The sequence below is a fragment of the Seriola lalandi genome, unplaced genomic scaffold (assembly GCF_002814215.2).
Source record: "Seriola lalandi dorsalis isolate HSWRI2012SDOR001 ecotype SW California unplaced genomic scaffold, Sedor1 jcf7180002054419, whole genome shotgun sequence".
Classification (NCBI taxonomy): Eukaryota; Metazoa; Chordata; class Actinopteri; order Carangiformes; family Carangidae; genus Seriola; species Seriola lalandi.
The window spans coordinates 99,696-116,026 of NW_019524972.1; the positions used below are offsets into that span (position 1 = coordinate 99,696).

At 40.8% G+C, this 16,331-nt stretch overlaps 1 protein-coding gene across 1 annotated transcript in view; it reads right to left on the reverse strand.

Moving 5' to 3' along the window:
* Window positions 1-2,193, reverse strand: part of tas1r3 (taste receptor, type 1, member 3) — a 4,226-nt gene extending 2,033 nt beyond the window's left edge. Inside the window, exons 1-5 of the mRNA XM_023410261.2 lie at window positions 1,986-2,193; window positions 1,558-1,858; window positions 944-1,300; window positions 414-830; window positions 107-310 (exon numbers count right to left, since the gene is read on the reverse strand). Of these exons, the coding sequence (XP_023266029.1) occupies window positions 107-310; window positions 414-830; window positions 944-1,300; window positions 1,558-1,858; window positions 1,986-2,191 (1,485 nt within the window). The 5' untranslated portion in view covers window positions 2,192-2,193. The remainder of the gene's footprint in view (window positions 1-106; window positions 311-413; window positions 831-943; window positions 1,301-1,557; window positions 1,859-1,985) is intronic.
* Between the last annotated feature and the right edge of the window lie 14,138 nt (window positions 2,194-16,331).

Consider the following 16,331-nt stretch of genomic DNA (forward strand, 5'->3'; position numbering starts at 1 on the left):
CCCACAAAAAAAAATCAACATTTAAGAGGAATTTAATTGCAAAGTTTTTAAAGTGTATATAGGTTTAAAAGTTTATATCAATTTTCTAATAAATTGCTGAAATTACCTCTGAGTTCGCAGTGTACCATTTCAAGAGGGACTTGTTGATGGACAGTTGCTCAGAAAAGCTTCCAACAACTTCAAATTCTACATCTGATGCGTTCCAGATCCACTCAATCAATTGGTATCCTATGTTTGGGTTGCCATTACTGTCAAACACTATATGTGTGCCATTTACATCTACAGAAGTATTTCTTAAAACCTCCAACAGCTGCAAAAGAAGTTTTTAGTCATTATTTAATTTCAATATTGTCAAAAAATTATTTAAACTGTCTGCAATTAGCTACAAAGCAGACAAAAAAAAAAAAAATCACCTTCCAGGGATAGATTTTGGTTTCAGATCCCCACATACAGGCAGTTGAATTGCATCCCAGCAGGTTATGTAGTGCCTCTGCCACACTGTAGATGGCAGCGTACACACTGAAAGCTGTGCGCTGCACTGAAGGGTTTGTCACCAAGCTTATATTAGCAGGTGACAAATTCCGACATTGTGGGCAGGGATTGTCGGGATTGCCAGGTTTTGCTGTGGGATGGGACGTGTTCTCCTTCTCCTTGCTCAGTTTGATGAAGAGCTCCTCTGTGTAGGCAGTGAACAGATCCAGGGTCTGTATCTTGTCAATGAACCCAATGATCGTGCCGATTTTTTGGATATTGGGTATAGAAGTAATTCGATTATTGATGCTCCAACTTGTGCTGGCAACCCACACACCTGTTAGATTCCTCTTTATAACCTGTAAGAAATTGGATTGCATGATTGGTACTGAACTGAATATAATTTGTCCACCAATCACATGTAATACTTGTAACATGCTGTCCCACACTGATAATTCTCTGTGTCACTAACCTCTTTAAAAAAGATCTCTGCTGACTCTGGGAGAGAAAAGACCACTACTACGCCAACGTTGGTTGCTTTGATATTGTCAACGATGGTTTTGACTGCTGGTTCAGGGTCAGTGTATACTGGAATCAGCCCCTGATAGGCCACACATACAGACATGTTTTCTGCTATTTTGGAGAACTGCTGCACGCCTTGTTGTCCATACTCTTCTTCACTGCCCACCACTGCCACCCAGTTCCAGTCAAACTCTCTCATTAGAAGTGCCATGACATCTACTTGCCATTTGTCGCTGGGCACCGTACGGAAGAACGATGGGTAGAGAAGATTGTCACTGAATTTGTCACTGGTTGCGCCGTAGCTAATCTGAAGTGAGAAGAGTCATATTATGATACACTCATGTTTCTCAGGCCTTCCCATTATTGAAACAGTGTACCTTTACTGAGGTTGCAGTACAGCTTGCATTCCAATGGGCAATTGTTTTGTGTAATTATGTTGTCAAAAATATAAACAAGACAAAAGAACTGAGTGACAATAATGGATAAACAAATTCATATCTTTCTCTGATACAGCTTGAAGAGGCAAATGTTCATATTTACTACCAGATGTATTTGTAACCCAACCTGCGGCATCAGAAAGAATCCTAGGAGTTTTCCAATGATGGACACCATTTCTGAGCTATAAGGACCAATCACGGCTGAGATGCTGGTCTCGTAGCTGGTGTAATTACACTCCACAGATAGTGCTTTGTCAGATTTTGCAGTGAGGAAGGAGATAGTAGGCTTCACAACAATGGCAGATTGTTTGCATGTGTCATAGATTTCATAACCCAACTTGATGCCAGGGAGCAAGATTTGTTTCCCGTTGATCTCATCTACTGCATATTTCATTACCAGAGCGAGGCCCAGTCCATGTTCATTTAAACTGTGCGAAAAAACAAAAAAAAACAAAGAAGAAGCCTTGTTAGTAAGGTTAAGCATACATATTGGTGCAGTATCTCCGAGAATAGGGTCATTATTCCCTAAAAAGAAAATTTTTCTTATCACATTACCTTTCACAGCTGATGTTTTCCGGCTCCCTCCTCTGGCTGAGGTTGCTGGAGAGCTCGTTAATAGGAAAGAGCCCTCCCAGCATAATGTCCCCGGGCAAATGGAAGAGACTGGTAGAAATGTTGTTGAACCATTTAGGTGAACCATTCACACTGCAGCTCAGTCTAAACACCCAGCACAGAACCAGCAGAATGAACGGTGCGGCCATGGTGCAGATGAAGCCGGAGACTGAAGCTAGAGTCGTGAGAACAGAGTGCATATGTGTCAGTACATCATGAAATATTGTGGTATGCAAACTCACCAGTAAGCCCAAAAGTCAGCTGGTGTGAGTGGCCCCTCCCTTCCCTGGCCACCTGAAGGTGTGAAATCAAATGCAAATGAACTTTCATTACAATTCAGATACATTTTGCTATTATATTATTAGAAAAAACAACATGTGGTATTAAGTGCATTATTATGATTTTGTCCACATTGATAGAACCATAATTCTGAATTAGCTGTGAGTAGTGGTATCTTAATAGATTAGCATTATTGGTTTTCACATTTTTAAGGTATTGCTTGTAAGAACACGCACTTTGCACCTTGTGTGCATTTGTGTGTTTGTTGTGCATGTGGTGTCCATCTTTCCGGAGCATTTTCCTGACATTTGCTTGTGGTTTGCATTTTGATCCTCTTCACTGAAAACTATCTGACAGGAGATGAGCACACAGTAAATTGCTGTTTGCCTGCCCAGCCTGTGTTGTTATCACAGAATTTATCACTTTGCATATGTAGGTTTGTATGGGTTGCTTATCATTGTGTCGCCATTATGTCGTTATCAAACCCACTAATGTGTGCTTACCCTGGAGGTCGTAATGTTAATAATGACATATATATATATATATATATATATATATAATAAGATGTGTTTTATTGCATGTTTTCATTTTTGGGTTGTCATCTTTTGCCTTCACCTCAGTGTTGATTTTGCATGTTCATTTGCGTGCAGTGCTGTTCATCCATAAAAGCAAATTGACATATTTCCTCCCACAATATTTGGTTAATCCTTCTGTAGACATATGCATTTTCAAATTGTCTTTTTAGGATAGTTTTGAACAAGTTGTTCCTCATAACTTTCATTATTCTTTTCCTACTACTGCAAGTCAAGGCCATTTGTTTTCAAAGGTATTTTCTATCACAGAATTTTGAAAACAACTGCTTATTATTGTGTTAATGTTTTATTATCCTATAAAATACCTTTTTTATGAAATAGTGCTATACATTTAAACCAGAAAGGAGAAAATAGTGAAGTTAAGAAAGAGAGTAACACTGGACAGATTGTTACTCAATAACTGGGTCATTGATATTCATACCTCGATAAGGACAGAGTGAGAGTCTCCTGTCCACCTGACATGCAAGTCTTTGGATTGTGCCATGAAATTTGAGCTCCCACCAAAACCAATGTGAATTCAGGGAAACCTGAAAACAGCAGTTGGAAATCGATTAAAATGAGCTGATAGTGACGACAGCTGAACCACTGTTGTACTTATGCATCATGTTTGCAAACAAATTTTCTACCCTGTTGGCTTCTGGTGAAATAAGAACAAATGATGAAGCACTTGAATCAAAAAAATGGTACAATATATACTCTTTTAAAGTGCCTCCACTGTAAATCCTTATACTTTTCTTCTTCCATATCTCATCAAATATTCAGATGTTTAGACTGCACTTTCAGTTTAGTTTCAGTTCGTCTACGGCTGCAAATAACAATTATGTTAATTAGTGCCACGGGTGCTCAGCTCCGAGGCATCTATTAATATTCTGTTTCGGGTTTATTATTCTTCCGCCAAATTTCGGCGCGTAACTCGTCCCGCAGCTTTGAGAAAACCCCGGTAATATATACATCAAAACGTGCGTCTTGATCCCGCAATGGGTGCTATGACTTTTGGTGTTAAAATTCCAATTTTTCCCAAAGTTATTCCCAAAAAACTGGGAATAAATAATGCATTAGAAATGCATTGGAATTTTCTTTAGAAACCCACCTTTTTTCGACAAAATTGCACCTTTTTTCTGAGTCACCCAGCTCTCTCATACCTGCACGTAGAAATGTGATTCAAACTATAAAACCGAGGAAAACTTCTGCTCTCTCAAAAAGACGGGAACTGTTTTTACATAACATGTAAACGTTTCAAACTGTGAGCACTCAAAGGAGGAGTGCAAATCACTTTTTCTTCAAAGTTAGAGTGAAAGCGTCAGTTGGCTAGAGTGCGTGAAGCAGTAAAAAATAACCTTTATTTTTATTTTTAACTCGAGCTCACGGCCAAACCGTAAAAAGGAGACAAATAATTCTTTCTGAAAATGTAGACATAGTTGTTGGGATTCATAAAATGTAACTTTGACAGGCAGGGTCTGCACAAAATTTAAACGGGGGTGCCGAGTCCGGCAGCAATACCTGTCTCACTCTCATTGACACCTAATGTAATCGTCTTTTTTTTTCAAAAGAATCTCTCTCTGTCTTCGCACTGATCTTACTCACTCATTTTAAGGAATATCTGAATAAAATAGAGACTGTAGAAACTTCTGGCTTCAGTGTCTGGCACGGTCTTTTCGGTTTATGAAAAGAAGTAACGGTTTTCTCATAATTTGCAGTTGTTTGAAGCCATGTAGAAGCCAAATTCTGGGCAGATTTTCACATTGCCAAGGCAACGGCAGCTCCTGACCTGTGTGCGTGCGTGCGTGCGCCTAGCAACCAGATAACCAACTCTCCAAGCTCTGCTAGCTTTACATTAGCCGCATGTTAGGTCTTAAATTACATTTAGTTAGGTCTTAAATATGTAAGTCCATTTACTGCTTCCTTCGTTGTAAGAATTCTCAAAGGTCAGAAATCTGCGAACAGCACAGACCTTTCTCAGACAAGTCTTTAAAGCTAAATGTGAGACTAAAAACGTTTTTTAATCTTTTTCAGTGATTGTCTTGAGTCAGTTTGATTGATACACATCCTGTCTACATATTACATAGAGTGAGACTTGCAATAGGGAGGGAAAATTAGGAAAACTAAGCTAATGATTTCTATTGAGTGTGTCAACAATGGTGTTGTCAGGCTTGAGAATATAGGTTTCAAATGTTACAGAACCATCCAGCTAAATGACTAAATTGCAGCACAGATTAACTGGTACAACAGGAGGGGAAGAGTAAAACCAGAAGCGAAACGGAAACTGATTCACAATGAGGAAGAGTTTGACTTTGTTGGTCCAGTTCCTGAACATTTCTCTTTGATGTCTGCATACCAGCTTCCATACAAAGTCCCTGCAGAGTCAATGGAGGGAGTGGCCAACATGACCATAAGTATTCTTCTGATTGTCATTTGATTTATAGGTTAAGTTAATTAGTTGCTGAGCAGAGAGCAAAGCAATTACCACACACATCGTTCAACTTCACATGAATTTACAACATAAACTTGAGTCAGATTGAAGCATAGTTTTTTACGCTGTGACCGCTCATAAATTTAGTAGAGATAAACACACAACTCAGTCCAGTCCTATCCAGTACAAACAATTCAATACAACTTAATGAGTCATAATGATCTAATCTGTTTTTTCCTTATACTGGTTTTAAAGTGTTAGCTAATGTATGAAAATGTTAGAGTTTTATATGGCTTTTGTCTTAATAATTTGAACAGTTCTCTTCTGTGCTGCATTACAACCAAAAAGCTTTCAAGTGCACTGTTGCAGGTTCTTGTTGTTAAACAGTATATGAAATCAAGTTTTCACAATTTTTCTCATGCACACTTATCTTTTGATGTGAACAAGCCTGATTTGAAGAGGTATCAGTTACAGGAAGGGTTTGTTCAGGGACATAAAGGAGGTATTCTGTTGCCTATCTTGTGAGTCATCTTGACGTAGGAAGACCTGTGATGAAAGTCGGTGTTTTTGTTTAGCACGGCTTGTCTGCTCGCTACGCGCACAAGTTCATTCTTTTATCACGAGATGGCATTCAAGGTTCTATCCTCCCTTTGAATAGCTAGGATCACTGTATTTGCAGAAACATTTAAAACTGCTCATACGTCTCTGACTGGATCTTGTGTGTGATTAGTGCGGGCTCAGTGTTGCTGCCCGGTTCTTGTGTGCAGACAGTAGATTCAGATTAACATCTTGTTTAGGTTGGAGCAGCTTTCTTTCTCAAGCGTGAATTCACCTTTTGCCTGGTTGTGTCTTGTAGCTACGGAAAACGCTCATTAATGATCTGTGCCAGCATCACACAAATGCAAACACATTGTCTGTCTTGTTTCCAGATATTAAATAATTTGGCACATACTTCAATCATTTTCATAATTACACTAGGCAACCTCCTTAAAGTAACATATCTCTTGGTTCTTCAGTATAGTAAATACATGAAAATAATATTGTAGTTTAGAGGTACATTGGATCTTCACTTATGACCTTCAGAATTGTTGTTTTTAAAAAAAAATCCATACAGATATGTTTTGTTTTTATTCGTCCTGGTTTTGAGATATTGGTTTCTGTGATTTCTGCTTTAATACAATAGAGTTCCACTGAATTTCGTGGTCAGTGTATCTGCAGGTCTTGACAAGTCATAAAAAGCTTTGAATTTAGTTTAGTTTAGAAAGCATTAAAAAGTCTTAAATTTACTTTACAGAATGTTCTCTCTGGCTTGCCTTTGACAGTAATGTTTTAGTATCCAACCTGCACGCTCAGGAGACGCCACAGACTAAAAGAACTGGGATTGTTTTGACAGTGAGTTGTGCGTGCAAGAGGCGGTTTGGTTCCTTTTTTGTTGAGTTTCAGTCAGCACCATCAGACCTGTAGCAAACACTGTCCCCACTGCTAGCTACAGTAGCTAGATAGCTCATCATCTCATTATGGACAGGAGTTGGCTTGAATTAATTTGAATTATTTAATACTTTTTTTTTTATTGCTTAATGCATCAATATGTTTTCTGCCACTAATCTGGGCCCAGGTCATATCACCTTTACTTACTTGTATCATTATTGTTTTTACATTTATTGTTATATACTGCTGGGAGAAGAATAGATATAATAAATAATTCCAGGTCATATCATCCCAACTAGTTTAGTTTCACACAGTTAGATCAGGACCAGGTATTAAATTGTATTCTATGTCGTGTTACGAAGGACTGAAAAAGTCTTAAATTTAAGCTGGTGATCGCTGCAGAAACCCTGTATCAGTTACTCCCATCAATCAAGCGACTTTTTTCAACAAACTGTTATCAGTGAAACTACTGAAGAAATGGTACCTGTGAAAATCATTAACAGTGGACAAATTAAAACCAACTTTTGAAGGTCAGTTTCTCTTAACAGTCCCCCAACTCTGGATATTGCCTGTATTCACTGTACAGTATACATTTGTTTTACAATATTCACCCTGGTGCGTGTGCAGTCCACCACTTCACGAGTGTAGACATTTACGCAGCTCAGCCACTAGATGTCAGAGGTGTGTATTTTATTGGTGTCACTTATAGGACTCCTTCAGTCTGCTTTTGCCTGTAGGGCTGAAATCTGGCACTTTACTTAGACATACATAAAGGCAAAAAAATATTTATGTTTTGAAGAGCTAGAGAGCAGAGGGAAGAAAACGAGGCGTATTGTTCTGCTAGTGATGGAGTGAAGGTGGAGCTTCCTGCAGCTGTGTGGGCAGCAGGTACATTGTGTAGCAAAGGGCTGTTTGAACAACTGATAACAGAGGGGAGTCAACCTGCGTAAATGCTGAAATGATTTTCTTGGTCTTAATGTTTTGGTTCACTCAGAATCTGAGAAAACATGTTTTGTCCTGCAAGTCTGAAACCATTTTTGTCTGTAGATTTCCGTGGGTTAGCCTTATGACCTGCAGAGGAGGGAACATTGTTGCACAACACCTCTCACATTTAGAAAACATAAGACGTTGTTTGCATCAAGGGAAAACCTTGCACGTCCTGATGTGAAGAAATAGATACGCTCGCACGATAGGGTGCTGTGGTGCCTTTGTGCCAGTGTTAATGTACTATTACTGGAAAAACACAATATGACACTAGTGCCCTTTTTTCCAGTCCCAAACAGTTGAGATTGTTGCAAAACACAGTCTGAGCTGCAGTCCCTCCCTGAGAGAGACCCAGGAATACCACCCGCTCTCCCTTGCTTCCTTTTGCCCTCCTTCCCTCCCACCACTCGCCCCCCCTTCCCTCGCCTGCAGAGTGGCCGGATCAGCCTCGCTCTCTAATCTCCATCGCTGGCCTGCGAAACACTAGGCCCGTTGTTGACATGCTGGCCTCATACCCCACAGGGGCTGACAAATTATTAGCCAGCCTCTCTGTGCAGAGTGAGGACAGCCAGCCAGGCAGCAGAATACTAAACTGTGCTGCTGGACATGAGACCATCTGTCCTGATCAGCTCCGTGGTGGTGATGCTGGAGAAAATGTGGGAACGATGAGATCCTGGTGTACGACGGCGGGGGCGGCTGGTCAGGGTTGAACCAGCTGTGGTGGTGTAACATGACTCAGTTTACAACATTTTGCAATAAAGCTTGTGTATGTTATCACAGGCTGAACACATGTGTGTTATGGAGGTTTTTTGCCTCACCTTGAAGGGTTAAATAAAGGATTCATCCTCCCCCCTTCCAGCAGTAAAACTTGTTCTTCTTCGTGTCTTCAGCCTGTGTGTGTATGTGTGTGTGTATGTGTGTGTGTGTGTGTCTCACAAGTGTGTTGCAACTTGTTTCTGCACATACATCCACATGTGCAGAGATATATAAACAATAGGCTGCATTACTGTGCATTGTTTTATTGTACATCTGGGCTGTGTCTATTGTCAGTCGACTATTCAGGCCTTTGCTTTGTTTCACATCGGCAAGTGCTTAAACCTATCACACTTATCTATGGAAGTTTTATGCATGGCTGCAGCACTGAACTGTACACAGCAGATAGAAAACAAACCAAAAAAAATTAAACAAATAATACCCGCAAATACACCAGATTCTTAGAACTGTGTGAGCACTGTCCAAGGACTGGAACAGGGATGTTTGCACTCTGGATTAACTAACCTGCAGGTCAGGGAAAAGTAACTCTTTGGCGGTGTTCAGCTCTGAAAACCATTTACAGTTCAAATCAGGGACAAGAGTGTGTGGCTTCATCTCTGCCAGTCTGCTCTGTTACTTCCACAGCAGTGGATGACTGACTCACAGCTGCCCATGGGGTTGAACCAGTAGGGATTTTATGAGCTTGTTGAATAATTTGAGAAAGGGAGTGTTTTACCTTGTGCTGCACGCTTGTTCTGTGTCATGAAATAAAACAAAAGGGATTGGCAAACTGGGCAAACTGACTGGGACAGTGGTCACACAAAAAGCTATTTTAAGTGTTGAAAATATTGCGAGATTTATTCAGACGTGCAGACAGAAAAATTGGGGGTGGGCAGTTCAAAGACTGACCAAAGACCTTGAAATCTGACATCACAGTATCAACTAATTCGGTTATCTTTCAGCTTGTGCAAATGCACAGTGTTTAGAGATCCAGGTTGTCACAGCTGTGTAAACTCTGGTAACATTATGGACAAATGAACTGGAGAGAAGGACCTGTGTGACCTGTGTTGCACAACCAGTGCCAGACCTGCAAAAAGCTGCAGTTGAATATGTGCAGATACTGCACTGTGTATGATGAATAGATAAAATGCTTGGAAAAAGACGGAGACAAATTACTCTAATAGAGCTTTGGGAGATGCCACTGTACTTTCTGTGGGGTTTTTTTCCTGCATTTTCTCAGTATCTCCAGACAACACACTCTATTGGCGAAACTGCATCAGCCAGGATGTGTGTAACTGATCCATTTTATTGATGTTCCACTCTGTGGACTTATGGATTTCAAATGGACACGAGTAATGCAGCAGAAAGCACTTAATATCTGACTTTATATCTGTCATGTTGGCCTGTGTGCGTGTGTGCATGTGCACTCATGCTTAGGTGGTGGTGTTGTGTTACATCCCAAAGCTAACTGATAGGTCTCATCTGTCATCCTCTGGTCTGTGACTCATCAGACAAGTTATATGTGATCTGTGTCTGCTCTCTCTGCCGTCTCTCTGCTGTGGTTTTTACCTGCTGGAACTGTTGATGTGAGCCATTTCCTGAAGTCAAATTAAATGAAATTTGTACAACAATTAAATATTGAAAAGACAATGTAGAGCAATGGGGTTAGAGTGGGCCTAAAATGTTCAAACACATTAAAGCGGCTATGATTTATATTTTCATAATAACAATGAGAATGTGACAGTGTGAAAAGGGTCACTTGTAATGATAAACCTACAGAGAAGTATCACCTGAAACTGCAGCTCCCCTCGACTTTAAGGAGCTTTACAGTGAATTTCAGCTCATTGATTAGCACTCTGGTCCACAACCTTAATCTTTTAGTTCACCAACCAGCAGAGAGGCAGCAGTAGCAACTAGTTGGTTTCAGCATTCAGCAGCTAAAGAGTCAGATATTTCCCTCAGGAGTTGGTAGGGACCAAAAAGAGAGTTCAAAGAGAGTGAGTATTCATCTGGTGGACAGAAACATGACTTCAAATGAATGCTAATGATGTTCCTTATCTGCTCAATGTGTAAATAAGCAAATGTTTGCATCAGGTTTGTCAACTTAAAAGGTGCTGATTTGTCAATGTTGCGTTCACAGCCCCAAACCATCAGTTGATGCAGGTTTAATTTGTACTGAAACAGTGTTATTTTTGTTTAGTACAGCTGCACACTGTAGAAAACCTTAACTAAAATTTGTACAGCAACTTAAAAAAAACAATTTTTGTAAATGGATAAATAATTATTTATAAAACGAGTAAAAATAGTATCGATGCTACATCAAATACAGCATCTGATGTTCACTGTGTGCACATTTAACAGAGGGTAATTTAAAATTCCCTAAAAATCAAAGTGTTGTTTCATGTCCTTCAGATCAGTGGCAGCCTAAGCTTCCCCAGTTCACATGAGTATCTTCAGGAGACGCTCCAGAACGGGAGGCAAGACCACTCGCAACAATGACACACAGTGTTTGCCGATGATGGACTCTCTGAAAGGTAAAGCCTGTCTTTCAATTCAAGCCTCATTTGAAGTGAGGTAGCCTGTTTGTGAGCAGCTGGGAAAACATCCTATGAGTGGGCGGCTGGATTCGAACAGTAAGAAATTGTTGTTGAAACGCTTGGAAGTTAGAGGAGCAGGGAGCAAGAGAGCACTGTGGAATTTTACCAGGTCAACCTTATGTAAGAGGCTGAGCTGACACAGGACAGAGGGTAGGAGTCATACAGTCAGACAGACAGAGAGAGAGAAAGGAGAGCAGTAATAGGAAGCACTGTGGCCAGGTTGCCCCGCTCGAGTGAAGGAGGGAAATGCTGTTTATGAGGAGAGAGATGAAGGGGATAAAAGTATGGGATGTCTGGTGCTTAAAGCGCTGCGCTGACTGCATGACACGGCCTCTCCTAAGACCTCTAATTCAGTTTTTTTCTGTTACTGTTGAACCTTTTCACTCCGTGTTTCCGTCCAACGTGAGTCACGCTCTGAGGCTGTCAGTCACCGGATGATTTGATGTGGGTTTATTAAAAGGAGGTGCGTCTTTCCCTCTGATTCAGTAATTGCTTCCTTCTGAAGACAGACAAAGATCAGCATCTGCTGGGAAGAACAGAGGAGGAGGAGGAGGAGGAGGAGGAAGGAGTAAGGGGTGGGGGTGGGGGTGAGCGTGGGGGGTTGCCTGTTTTTAGAAACATACCAGCTGCCACATTCGAACCCTCGGGGTGTCTGTCCTCCTCAGCACAGGTTAGGAGCGGCCCCCATGCAGACACATGCCCAGTCATTTCAGGGAACCTGACTCCAGTCATGGTCCTTTTCCTGCTTCACACCACAAACATTGAGACATCAAGTGACTGAGATACGGCTTGTGCTTTCAGTTGCATTTTCTTGGTAAATTAATCTATTCTTATTGTTTTAATTCTGTTTTGCCATTTCTATTGGTGAGTGAAGTATAATGTCATAACTGAAAACACAAAACGTACCTGAAAAAATAAGGTTTTCTACAAATGTACAAATTTGTTTAAAGGTATATATTTATATTGTTTATATTTATAGTCTTTGTCATCCTCTTCTTCATATGAAGTGGAAACACGACATCTTGTAACAGGCATGGAAACAGTGCCTGCTAGTTACTTCCTCATTAGTAAGCGAAGCAGCGAAGCCTGAACATCATTTAACCAGAGCAGTCATCACATTACTGTTATCGCTCCATCACTGGCCCAAGTTTTCCAGTGATCACTGAGTAGTTGCAGATGAAGGCAGTACCTCTGCAGTTTCCAGCTGCTCATTAAGACTGCTTGACAGTGTATCACTATTTCAATTATTTTTAGTGCAGTCCAAGGGCAGTCGTTTGGGTGAGGGGAAGGAGGGTGACAGACAAACAGACAGAGAGAGGGATGAAAATGGAAAAATGCAAAATAAGTAATTTATTGTTTTTCATGTATATGCTTAACTCATTTCAATTACTGTCTTTGTCACTGGAACAGTAATTGAGCTGCATTATGTTTAATCCTGTTGTAGCTGATTTTTTTTTTACACTTCTGTGTACAGCAAACTATTATACATCCAACATTAACATTCTTAAGGGGTTGTTTTTCTGTCCACCTAGTGAAGATAAACATACAATAGTCACTTTCCTTTTAGCTCAGTTTTGGCCTCCACTAACTCTTGAGAAGAATATCCAGCTTCTAAGCTGCTTAATGCCTCACCATGTTACCAGTTTTTCACTAACTCAGTTAGGCAGACATTTATTGCTGAGCAAGTAGTGTAAGATGGGTTTTTAGGGCTTTTTCACTGTAACCAGCTTCCTGTTGCAACTGAAAACATTCCTATGAGAGTGAATCAAACAAAATGAAAACAGTAAACTGAAGAGAGTCTAGTTATAATTGTCTGTAGATTCACCACTACATCCACACAAAGTCACTTAATCCTTTGTTATAAAAAATATTGTTTATTGCCACTTTCTTAAAACAATACTGACTGGGCGATATGTACAAAAATAAAATACAGACAGTGAAGAAATCACTTCGGTAGAGATGCGGGGCAAAATTCGCAGTCCTTCAGCCAAAGCTAATATGAGGTTTTAGCAGTCTGAGTTAGTCAAACCAAATGGGTCTCTTGAGTCCTTTGAGTTTGAAGTCTGCAGGCTAGTTTGCTTGCTGAGCTTTAGCTGTGGGATATTAACACAACGAGGAACGTCTGTCCAATATGGACAGACCATTAACTCTTTAATACATGTACTTTCTTACATATGGGCATGTTAATATTGTTTTAAGACAAAAATATATGATCCTATCCTGTAACATGTCCTCTCTCCTACTTGTTCATGTCGACATATGGTTGAAGATGTGATACAGATCAGTGTCAGTCATCCTCTGACTTGTGGGAGTAAAATTGGAAATCCATATGGGGAGATCATACAAACTTGGGCTTGAAGGGGCCGTCTTGTAGGTGAGAGTAGTAACCACTTAATGAAAATGGAAAAATGTATTATCTAAAACAGGACACCTACACGGGGTGAAAACCTGGAGAAGAGAGCTGCTGTTGATCATGATTACTGTACACCAGGTCTGGCACAGACTGTGTCAAACACAAGGTGAATGACATCGGAAAGTGCCATACTCACACCAGGTATATTGTATTTTATTTGGATAGCTGACTCAGTTTGTGCGCTTGAGACACGGGTTTTGCGTCACTCTGGTGACCTTACAGGAAAATCCACATTGCATTACTCCAGGCAAGTGACAATACCAGTCATCACCATTATCACGCATTGGTAATAGCCCTCATGATGACAGCTTAGCACTATGATACAGGGCAGGGCTCTGAATTGGACTGAGGACCCCAGATTGTGTTGAAGCTCCCTCAGTCTAAATTAGAAACAATCTTATCTGAGTATCCAGATTTACCTCGTCTTTCTTTCTATTATGGAGCTTAATACAACCTTTATCAGTGGCTGTTATCCTCAACCATACTAAGTACAAACTCCACCTGTGTCTATTATCAACTTTCCCCCAATGAGAGAGATCAGTCATATCGAAGCCTGGTCTAAACCTGTCATCATGTAAACACAGACACCCCAGCTGCAGACCCCCCGACTGTCTCCAGGGTGATGAATGATAACCTCTGGTCTGTGGCTCCTCCTGACTGACTGCAGGCTTGCGTGTGAAGATGCAGGCTGTCTCACAGCTATAAACTTAAAAAACCTGGGGAAGGGGGTGGTGTTAGAGGCCTCCCTTAAATTGCAAAACACCTGTATCTGACTCACACAGAGTTAATCACACACCTTTACAAAGCAGAACAGCCCTGCACTGTTCCACACTGAGGGGAGAGAAAGAAAGCAAAAGAGTGAACAGTGAGACAGACACGACTCATCTGTTTGATCCATATTTGACCTTAAATTTCTTTTAAACACAGGATTTATTTTAATCATTCATTATTATTAATGAATGGTGAACTGATGAAAGTGATGAACTGCCCCATTGTTGAAAGGTGCTACACAAATCAATGTACCTTGCCATGCCTATCATTATTATTATTTGTTGTTTACTGACACATACAAAATAAGATCTGTTATTTTTTTACCGGCGTTTTCTAAAATTATGTTAAAATTGCTGTTGCAGTTACATTTGAAATGCACTCTACTGTACACATTTGCATATTTGTATATATAACACAATGTTCTGAATATACTGTGAGTCACCTTTTGACCTGTTAAACTCAATTTCAGCATGTGTCCAAAAGTATATGGACACCCTTCCAGCTTTTTGGCAACAGTTTGTGGAAGGCCCTCCCTTTTTTCAAAATGACAATGCCCCATGACTGAAGGACGGGTTCACATTTTTCAAGCCTGTCTTAATTCTCACATGCCCATCACTCTCTTTGTGGCCAGTATGGACAGGCAGAACAATTAAAGTGACTTGTTGCTGGAAAACTCTGCTACTAAATCCTGTGAAGTAGGACTGACTGGTTTGATATGGCAGAGGATCAGGGTCGAGTTATGATCAAACAGTACTAGTGAAACGCCGACCATCATACAGAGGCAGGAGACAGGATATGGTTTAAATATAGGGATAACTGTGCATATTTTCAGTCTGTCCCTCCTAGAAGACATTCATAGTGTCGGTCACATGAAAAGTAACAGAAATAGTTGTGTGTCGCATGAAAAACGAGAGCCAGAGCGAGAAGTTCAAACCCTAGCTCCTCTCTCACCTCCTCACAGCTGGTCAATCACAGCATGAAGTGGGTGTGAAAGTCGGATTGTCGATCACGGACACGGCCCTCCTCTAATTCAATGTCAGAAAGGTGTGGGGGTAAGGGGTTTTCAGATGCTATTTCACCATCGGAGCAGCTGCATAGGATATACTGTGCTGACTGTTATGTCCACAGAGAGATGCATGTACTGTATGCCGGGTCTCTGTCAGAGGTGAACAATCAGCCTCCCCTGCTTACTGCTGTATGGCTGCTGCTGGCCAATGGGTGTGTAAGAGGGAGAGAGAGATAGCACAGTGTGACCTACCCAGCTACTACCACCAGACTTTGTCATGTGGCAGCTCTCTTGTACTTGCCATTGGCTTGAGCAGAGAAAGAAACCATGAGGCTACAGTGGTAACAAAAAAAAAAAAAAAAAGAAGGGAGGAGCTACACTTCATATCTAAAAGATCTCAAACTTCACACGTTTACATATAGTAATAAGATTGAAATTAAAAGAGCGATTGGGAAAACAGTCTGTATGTGCAGATGAGTAAAATTGCAAAGGGGGATTATTTTGTTAGCATAAAGTGGATGGTATAAACCTGGCACACCTGTAAAGTGTACTGCAGAGTGTAAAGAGGTGATGCATGTGTGTGTGTGTGGGTGTGTGTGTGTGTGTGTGCGTGTGCGTGTGTGTGTGTGGGTGCGTGTGTGTGTGGAGGGGTGCGTGTGCTGAGGGTAAAGTGGATGGTTGACTCCACTGGAATGTGGCGCTGACTCAGTCTGTCTGTCGGCCACGGCCGTGTTCGCTCTGTGGACTTATTCACACTCTGCGACCCTTTCAGGGGGGCGGCCTGTTGCCTCATGTTGGATTTCCGGCAGGACTCTTGGAATTTCAGGGAACAGAACTCCAGGAAGTTCTGGAAAATGGCCTTGTTTTGATTCTGTTTTCACTGCCCTGTTATAAATACGACACTTCTAATGTTTTCATTTTACATATCAGGTTTCTTCAGGTGGCCTGTAAAGTTTAGTTGAACATATAAAAGTTGGTGCTATGAGCCCTAGTGATTTTTTGTAATTTTAATATAGGACAAATTGAGGTCCAGTAAACAGGTTTAAATTAAGTTT